Below are 10,100 nucleotides of genomic sequence, written 5' to 3'. Positions count from 1 at the left end.
TGCATTTTCCCTTTAGATCCCTGCCTTGAAGGAGCTGAAGAAGACTCACGTTAATGGCCGCTTCTGGTTAAAAGCTATGCCTGTGATGTTAAGCCTGCACTACAAGAGTCGGTTCGGGGAGAGTGGAATGGAGACATTGACCTTGGTGAGGGACAGGCTCTCCGCAACGAGTATGCTCATCGCAAGAGGCAGGCAACTCCTGCACCTGCCAACAGGGAAACACTTGAGAAAAGGATTACTGAAGTGTTCACCTCACTTGATGCTGACTTAGCCGAGGGACTGAAGAAGGCAGAGAGGGAGTACGAGAAGAAATTCACCGATGGAGGCACTCAAGTCCCTCTGCTGGGAAAGTATTGAAAGCTGGAAGAACGGATTACGTTGAAGGGTTCTTTGCACTTGTACATCGTTTCCTTGGCAACATTTTTATCCTGAAGGAGTTTAAGTTTCCTTGGCAGAAACTTTCAAGGTGAACTTCTATATTTTAATTATATCCACCACAACTTGCAGTGAGTCTGGTCCAAGTAAATCCCCTTCCCCGAGTATCCACTGCAAGCCCTCAACCACCCCCCCCCCTCTCTCTCTCCTGGTCAGTACGTTCCCCTCCTTCAAAAATTCCTAGACCCCCTGTTAATATTGTCACTGCAATTTCAAGGAGTTCTGCAAGCGGATGAGCCCTGATTTACCGTTCTACTATTGGACGGTTAATGAGCGTTTTAGAGATTTGGGCCAGTCACTCTCCACATTCAACAACCATCCATGTGATGATGATGACGACGCCAGCAGTGATGTGGATGAGGATTCTCAGGAACACCCCTTACGTCTTCACAGACTCTCTCTCAACAGCAGAGAGGATTCCTCTATCTTTGTGGCAGAGAATCTTCAAGCCATGTGCACACCTTCCACAACCAAGATGCACCTAGTGATTTCTTTTCCTTTCTGGCATTAGAATTGCCATTGATAGGGTAGGAAAAGGCATTTATTTGTTTTTGGATTTTTATTTATTTTTCTTTGTCTCAAGCCTGATAGTTTGACCAGGCTAACTTTGAGTGTTGGCAGATACATTGTTTCGAGCATTTAGTATCTGGATTCTTTTTTTTATATTCCTTGGGCCTGAGTTAAAATTTATATCAAGTAATATGTTAATTTCATATAAAACACGAAGTACTTGGCAATTGGAATTTGATTACCTAAGCAGAGTGTAGATTGATACTAGTAGTGTAGATTGATACTTGGTCAAATCACATTGAAACATTTTTGTTGTGCTCTTATGTATGTTGTATAAATTCACTGCTGAAAAGCACTGAAGGCAATAAGGGTGCAGGTGGCCCTTTTATACTGCCCCATGTGTACACAAGTATATTCGATTTGTATCTGGCTCTACGATACCCAGATAAACATGCATAGTTACTATTATTTATTTTTTATTCATGGGTGCTATTCATAATTCACTAAATAGAGCATTTTGAAATTAAATTGAGGAGCTATTGTTTAGAAGAAGAAAAAATTATTATATATTATTATATTCTTAAAAATATCCTTAAAAATTACAATAAAGAAACTTAGTAACAATTGGTTGCATGCTTTTTCAAATGAACATCTGAGTGCTTTTCTCAAACCTGTGAAATACACTTTAGCTTATGTATCACTTATATCACTAATACACTCTAATGTATTTGTTCTTTTGTTCTGGCTTGAATGCTACTGCGATTATTAAACTTTATTGCACAGGTTTTTGTTAACCACTGTTAACAATGTGTACTGGTTTAAAGGCGCATAACCTATGAAGCAGTGGGGGTTACGATTCTTCAATTCTTAAGTGCAACCAATTTTGAAATAGGTGTATATGCCCTAATCCTGGCTAAACACCTGGTCATATACTCTGCAATTGATACTATTCTAAATTACTATGGTACCGGTTTCCAGGGTTTGCCCTCTCCCAAGGACTCTCTTTGACTATTACCACAATTGCCTCAAATTTAAACTTTCGTTCACTCATTATCCATTTTCTCGTCAAAGAGTGCAGGTAAACATACTTACGTTTCGTCTCTCAAGGCCCTGGTAAGCTTGGGCAGTTTTTCCAAAGGACAATACCCAATAACTCTCTCACATCCGCTGTCAACCACGGCAAAACTGATAGCATTCTTGTCACTAATATTCGTCGGTTCAGGTACAATTATCAGTTCAATGTCACACTTTTCAGCCCGCTTTTTAGCAGCAATTTCAAGGGCCTTTTGGTATCGGTCCTCTCACATAGATCCTTTCACTTTAAACTGTTCTGAGAAGAGCATGGCATTCGAAGGCGCAGCGACAGTTTGTGGAGTTGCGCTAGAGTTTGAAGGGAAGGAGGCGGACTCCGATGACGAGGGATTGCTCTAGGACAACATGAGATCATCTAGATCGTCGTCTTCGATTAATAGATTGTGCAAGCTTTCAGCGGGCTGTAGAGGAGATCCAGATCCGGGGGGTGCTTCGTCGAAGCTGCACAAGCAAGAAGGTGTAGGCGAGAGGCAATTGCATTGTAGCACATCAGTCAGGTCCAGTGGCGTTAAAAGGTGGCCAGTGGCGTCTTCAGTGCATTTTTCAGGAGTCACAACTGAAGGTGATGGGGAAGGCAGTATTTCAAAGTCCCAAATTATAGTCGCAACACAAGAGCGACCGTCTTCGTCATTAAACTACAAAACAAAACAAATGTGTGAAAACTCTTTACTCTAGCTTAATTTTGACTCAACTACAAACTCCTACACATTCAAATTCGACCAATGTTATCGCCCTTACCTTAAGATCAGATGCTGAATTTATACGAGGCAGGGCTTCTTTGTTGCTCAAAACTCGAGGGGACATTCGCGGTAGCGGGGATCAGCGCGTTTCTGCGATCTCTGATTTTCTCGATAAAACTCACGTGAATTTGGTGAAAAACAAGCTGAAACCACTCAACTCCCGCTACAGCCATAGGGAACTCGGCTTTACCAACACAAAAGATATAGATGAGCGATGTATCTATTAAGGCAGTCGCAGAGTTTCTTCTGATGGTCCGGAGACAGGACATCGTTCCCTTTCGGATGTAGAACGCATCTGCACATTCAGCCGCGAACGGCAATATGTTTCAAATTCGCAAAGCGTCATGGGAGATCGTTGTGCATCATGGGATATAACTCGTACCTCCTCTGATGTAAAAAGAACAGGAAATAAAACCTAAAACAGCCCCCCTTTTTTTAAACGGAATAAAAAACTAATAACCTATGCACCATCCAACCATATTACTGAGATATGACAGCACAGTTAACCATAGTTTCACTACTCTTGGCAATGACCTCCTGCGGTCCGTTCAGCCTCTTTACTGTGCCCATCACGGAGAAACGCGCGAAGGGATACTACAAAGGACCGCCAAATTACATAGGCACCCGGTACACGTAGACCGAAACAAAGACCGAGACCGCCACCACTCAGTAAACTCACAATTAAATGCCTGTACATTACCACTACAACCGCTGCACTGGGACAACAACTGGGAGCACCAACCCTTGGCATGGCTATTTTATTAGCTAAACCATCCAACCGTATTACAGAGATGACAACACCGTTAACTAGTAAAAAAGCACCTTTTTATTCCTGTCAACGCATCATACAACGATGCCGCTATGACCTTATACTACCCCCTGGACAATAAACACACAGCACTACGTCAACGCGGCTCTTTTAACCGAACCCTTAGCGTAACAAGAAATGCGCCACCACTGTATTCCTTTCCTCCCCTAGGCACCAGGGTATCTCATATACCGATACTTGATACGCATGCATTCCTTTCCTCCCCTAGGTCCCAGCCCACACATACCGATACTTGACACCGGAAATCCTTTAAGCTAGCAAATATACCACATTCTACGCATTCCTGCCATCCCCTATACTCACACCCCTTACTACTCTTAATATAACCAACTTTTGCACTAGTACTTTTCCATCGGCCATGTCTTTGAAATAATCTATTTGCGACGCCTGCTGCTGCTGTTGCACCGCCAATTTTAAGGCTTTGGGTGCCGATTTCTTTTGTATTCGGAATAATGCCTGAAAACGTTTCAAGTACTAGCTCGCTCTTTGAGCCTAGTATAACCCAATTTCTTTTTCCTTGCTCTAGGCTTATAGCATGACAAACATTTAGAAATTTGACACATAAAATACTCAGAATTCAACTTTGCTTCTTTTAAATACCTAGAAATCATAGACACTGGACAAGTTGGCTTCTGTGAAGCTGTCAGATTTAACTTTTCGGGAAGATTATTTGTAGACTTCTATTAGATCTGCTAAAAACGATCAACTTAGAGAGCGAAATTGTGTGCTTCTAGCAAAGTGAGATTTGCTTATTCATCCATCTCAAAACGCGGCAAAAGCTAACAAACATAACGAAGCTGATCTTAAATCGTACAACGAAGCAAAAGGACCGGCCTTATTTTTAACTAACTGTTCTAACTGAGCTACAGTAATTGGCGCCTTTTTCACCATTGGACGCGCCAGGATACGCTTAGCACCTGCCATAACTTGTTTGACAAGGGGATGTTCTGTAGGCGATGGATAAGTAGCTATCTGATGAGCTCAAGCTATGCCATGTAGTGCTGCTTCTTAAGGGGCAGGTGCATTTGCGTATAGCAACAGCCTCTGAAGATAAAGCGCCACGTTATAATGCAAAGCAGCCATAGGCTGAAGCTGATGAGAGGAACGCCATGTTTTCCATCAACAAAAAGCAGTAGAGTATATAGCACTTGTAGAGGTTGCTTCTCCTTCTAATACTACTTCCGGCAAGTATCAGCTGATCCAACAAAATTGTTTAGACCGGACCACATAGGGGAAGAGAACACATCTAAAAAGAAAAAAACGAAAACATAACCCATAATAAATAAACTTCAAATATATAAATTTATATGAGGACAAGCGAAACTAAGATGACTGCCTAATAAGCGTCCTTCAGTTTATATACCCTTTAACTGATGCGCTACATTCCAATGTGCTCCCTAAAACAATACCGATATATATTTCTAGGTGTGGTCTGCTCAAATGGCAGCGCATCCAGACCACCCGAGAACACGAGAACGTGCAAAGTGTTTCAGTTTCAGTTTATTGTTTTGTCACTTTTTACATTTTTTTAAATAAAGATAATTATAATAATTTAAATAGTGTGACAAGGAGGTGACCGTAAGAAACCGCAAGGCTTATACGAGACGGACCTCCTAAATCTTAACAGAAAATACATATTTGATAGTTCGGACAGTCAGATTAATCATATAAATATTTGGTAGGGGAGCTTTCCTTTTTTTTCATACTTATATAAAAAACACACACACACAAACACAAATCGAGAAAGAAAAAAAAAATAAGAGTTAATAAGAGAAGTCTTTAACTTATTACAAAAAGAGTTAATCGTTTTGGCAGACTGAATATCAGAAGACAATGAATTGAAATATTTAGGTCCCTGATACTTATGTATATTTGTTCTAAACTTTGAAATATGGAACAAGTTAGAGCTTATCGTGTAATAATCGTGAATTTGAGAGTTCAACTGAAATATCCTGTTAAATGTTTGGGGAAGTAACCTATTTTTAAATTGATACATTAACTTACCTATTTGAAAGAAAAATAAATAACTGAATTTCAATATGTTTAGATTCCTATATAGCGGATCAGTGTGTGCATCATAGGATGCTCCAACAATTATACGTATTGCTCGTTTTTTGAGCATAAGAATACTATTTAAATTAGATGGATAAGTGGATCCCCAAACACTAACACAGTATTGCAAGTATGGATATAACAAAGAATAATACAACGTCAATAGTGATTGCTTTGAAAGGCAAAAACTTGCTTTATACATAATTCCTACAGCTTTTGAAACCTTACGCGCGACATTGGTAATATGTGGTAACCATGTCAAGTGTTCGTCAAGAATAACACCTAAAAATACTGTTTCTTTGACTCGCTTTATATTCTGATCACCTAAGGTGACCTTTATATCAAGGTTTTGCCTTTTTTGCCGTGGCATAAAGATAATATAGTTTGATTTTTTTTATATTTATAGATAACTTGTTTGCACAAAACCAATCTGTTAATTTGGTAAGTTTATTATTGATTGTGAGACATAATGAGTCTAAGTTTTTATGGGAGAAAAATATACTTGTATCATGAGCAAATAAAAGTATGTCTAAGGCGGTTGAAACGCTACATATATCATTGATATAAATCAAAAAGAGAAGCGGCCCGAGCACGCTGCCTTGTGGGACACCGCACTTCACTAATTTACGACAAGAAGAAACGCCATTAAAATTTACAAACTGCTCTCTATCTGAAAGATAACTTTCAAACCATTTGAGAGGAGTTCCACGTATTCCATAGTTATGCAATTTCGCTAGTAAAATGCCATGATTGACCGTGTCAAACGCCTTTGACAGATCAATAAAAACGCCTAGAGTATATTTTTTATAATCAATAGCACTAGATAGAGTATCGTATAAATGAAGAAGTGCAAGAGCTGTCGAATGGTTCTTTCTAAAACCATATTGGTTATTTGTAATTTTTAATGTATTTGTAATTTTTAATATCATATTTAATCATGAAATTATATAACCGTTTATATACAACTTTCTCGAAAAATTTCGAAAAAACTGGTAAGACGGACACAGGTCTATAGTTTGCATAAAAAGCCTGATCACCAATCTTAAACAGTGGTAAAACGCGTGCCACTTTTAACTTCTTTGGGACTATACCAGACCGAGTAGATAAATTGATAATATCAGCTATTGGTTTGGAAATGATATCAATATTTGGCTTTATAATATCCATGTGGATATTGTCAAACCCAGCAGCTGTGCCAGGGCGAAGGCTTGAGCAGATCTCAATGATTTCTTGGTGATCAGTATCAGAAAAAAAATATTGAATTAAGAATATTATTGTTCGGAAAACTAGAGAAACATTTATCAGAAGATGGTACTTTCTCCGCTAACGAGGGACCAAGATTTGTGAAATAATCACAAAAACCATTTGCAATCTCCATCGGATCGCTGACTTCACGGCCGGCAACCTTAAATGTAGAAGGCAAACGTGAATTACTTTGACAACGATTAATAACTTCATTAAGAATTCTCCACGTTTTTTTAACGTCGGATTTGTATTCGGATAGTTTTTTGTCATAATAATCACGCTTTGCTATTTTAAGTATGATTGCGGAAGTATGGGTGTTGCGAATGGTTTGTTGACGGGATATCGGAAGGTGCAAGATTATTTTCATAATGTCGTTAGTTCCAATGTAAAAAAGTGTTACTCAATCTATTTGTTTTCCACTCAAAGATTGGTAGTTATCTGGCTGATGTTATGCAGTATAAACGACAAATGGAAACTTTCAACTCGCACTATAAGAGTTGTGCAGTTGAATTATTTTAAGTCTACCGGAAAAAGATTCCAATCACTTAGGGACTTTTCCCTTAATCACTCAAGTGTAAAATTATTACGATTTTTACAAAAGACAATTAAAATCCACAAACTCTTTCTTAGTTATCTCCAAAGACATGCTTTATATACTGCATCTCAGTGAGTCTCTCCTGAAGTCTTATCAAAAGAAGAAAATTTGTCAGAGTACCATTAGTTTACAAGCGATGCTTTCTTAAGAATACACAGGATCTGACTTGAATACATTTTTTATATTCTTATAGAGTATGTGACATTATGAGGCAAATTATGTGTTCAATGGCTGCTAGTCGTTTCTGCATCTTTCACGAACCGTGTTCCGGACAAAAGGGATGACAACACAGAATCCACAAAAACTTCAATTGACTTCATTAGACAAAACATTGGACCATTTATATATTTGATGGGGGAGGGGGGGGGAATCGGGTATCCTTATTTCTCAAAATATTTATAATTTAAACTGGTCCTTCTTGTATAAACTGATAAACGCTAGTAAATTTGGTGTAAATCCTAAGGGGACTGGAAACGAGGATGTAGATTAATGTCATTGTTTGCTTTCCTCGGCCGTGACCTCTTTCCAGGCTTGTCTCGTCAACATCACGAAGAATAACCGTTCGCTCAGCCTAACAAACAACAAGACCTACATCTGGGCGATAATTATGCATAGAGCAATATTGGCGATAGCCGTGGTTTTTCCATTTGTTGGTAAGTAAAAAGAAAACATCCCATGAACGAATTCCTTTAAAATACGATTAACGCTGAATCTTATATTGCTTCCAAACAATTTAGAGCAAATTCAAGTGCTCAGTTCCAAAGTATTATTTCCCTCAATCCTCGCTAAACATTTTATTCGGTTGTAAACGCTCCTTACTTGCACACAACAAAAAGTTCAAGTGTGAAACTCAAATAGAAAGAAAAGGTAGGTTTAAACCATTAGCTTTTTTCTTGTTTTGCTTTGCGTCCAAAAATCAGTAGTATAAAAGCGTTCGAACGAGGCAATCTTGAAAAGAAATAGCCCTTTACTTCTTTAAGTAAAATTTCACGAGCTCTTAAATATTCCCATTGCCAATGCCAAGCTTGTAAGCCAGCCACATTTTTTCCAGTACTTTATTTGCCGTAAGCTTAAATTACAGTAAAACGTCGTTGCTCAGACTTTAGATCAATAATACTAGAACAATGTTTATGTATAATTTCGTTTATAAGAACATCGAATCAAATGTGTGCTATAGAACACTTTAGTTTTAATCAATCTTTGCTTGCATACAGTGAAAGCAACTGACCTCACAGACTGTATTTGATGAGTGCTCAAAATTGATGTTAAAAATTTCATATGCAACATAGAATTTCAACATAGAAATTTAGCCTGTATAGAAATTTAGCCTGTAGCCTGTAGCCGTAAAATAGCAGAAAAAAAGTAAAAGAATTCAGATATAGTTGTTTTGTACATTGTGTAAAGTTTAAACATTGTTTCAAAACATTGTGTGTAACAATTTGTGTTTTTAGGTTTTGTGAAGTCATTGGTCCCGTCATGCAGTTCGCCTCCCTGTCTGTTCTTCAGTACTTCATCGCGTATCAAGTCCTTGTCGCTTAGTAACCCCTCTTCATCGACCACTGTTATTAAAAGCCTGAGTAATGCGAACGCACTAGCGATAGACGTTAGGGAGGGGCTGTTGTTTTGGAGTGAGACTCAAGCGATCAAGAGCTTCAACCTGATAAGCGGACAAACCAAGACGATTCAATACAGACCGAACAGCCAGGTCAGCCTTTGAAATGTTTTAGCATTAAAAAGTTAATATTTGTATAGCGAAAATATTCTCTTCTGATAATCTGATCAACCTGGGTGCCCGGGATGGCTGTGGACTAATATTTTTGTTTAATAATCTACCCTAGCTGCACGGGCTGGCTGTCGACTTATATTTTCTTCTAATGATCTTTCCTAGGTGCGCGGGCTGGCTGTGGACTGGGAGAGCTCGCTATTATACTTCACGGATTTTTTCTACGAGGAGATTGGTATCGTGACGTATGACGGCAAGCGCAATAAGACCCTGATCACCGCCGGTGTCGCCAACCCCCATGGGATTGCTGTGGACCCAAGCAGCGGGTAAATGAAATAACTTCTCTATGCCTTTGTTATTTTTTGTTTTTAAGTTTATTAAGTAACCATCCAAAATTTGATGCTGGTACTTATATGGCACGGTTTTAAAAATAGTTTTTTTTTTTGTTTGTTTGTTTGCTTGATTTAGCCACAGGTAGCCCAAGCTCCGTATTTGTGCCTATTCAAACAATGTTCAGGGCGGAGTCGGGACTCTTCAAAAACACGCTTTAAAATGGCCAGAGAACACGCAAAACGTGAACATAAACACGCTTTAAAACGGCCAGAGAACACGCAAAACGTGAACATAAACACAATACTAAGCTACATTTTTATTTCCAGCAAGTTATTTTTCTTTTTTCACTTTTTTGGGGGTTTCGTAAAATGTTTACCGTAAGATCAATAGGCATAAATACGGAGCTTGAGCTACCTGTGGTTTAGCCAATGGAATGGGATCCTTGAGTAACGCGTACCTTTCGGTGTAAAATGTCATAACACACGTATCAGCCCGAATTTTTATTTTACTCCGCTCTTTAAATACGGCGTTAATTTGCGATTTATT

At 38.7% G+C, this 10,100-nt stretch overlaps 1 protein-coding gene across 1 annotated transcript in view; it reads left to right on the top strand.

The window, feature by feature from the left end:
* Positions 1 to 7,209: 7,209 nt before the first annotated feature.
* The window catches only part of LOC125570075 (low-density lipoprotein receptor-related protein 5-like), a 32,207-nt gene continuing 29,316 nt past the window's right edge, over positions 7,210 to 10,100 (top strand). Inside the window, exons 1-4 of the mRNA XM_048730868.1 lie at positions 7,210 to 7,252; positions 8,028 to 8,151; positions 8,950 to 9,203; positions 9,387 to 9,547. Of these exons, the coding sequence (XP_048586825.1) occupies positions 7,214 to 7,252; positions 8,028 to 8,151; positions 8,950 to 9,203; positions 9,387 to 9,547 (578 nt within the window). The 5' untranslated portion in view covers positions 7,210 to 7,213. The remainder of the gene's footprint in view (positions 7,253 to 8,027; positions 8,152 to 8,949; positions 9,204 to 9,386; positions 9,548 to 10,100) is intronic.

The sequence above is a fragment of the Nematostella vectensis genome, chromosome 8, assembly GCF_932526225.1.
Source record: "Nematostella vectensis chromosome 8, jaNemVect1.1, whole genome shotgun sequence".
Classification (NCBI taxonomy): domain Eukaryota; kingdom Metazoa; phylum Cnidaria; class Anthozoa; order Actiniaria; family Edwardsiidae; genus Nematostella; species Nematostella vectensis.
This window is presented reverse-complemented; position numbering and strand designations above follow the sequence as displayed.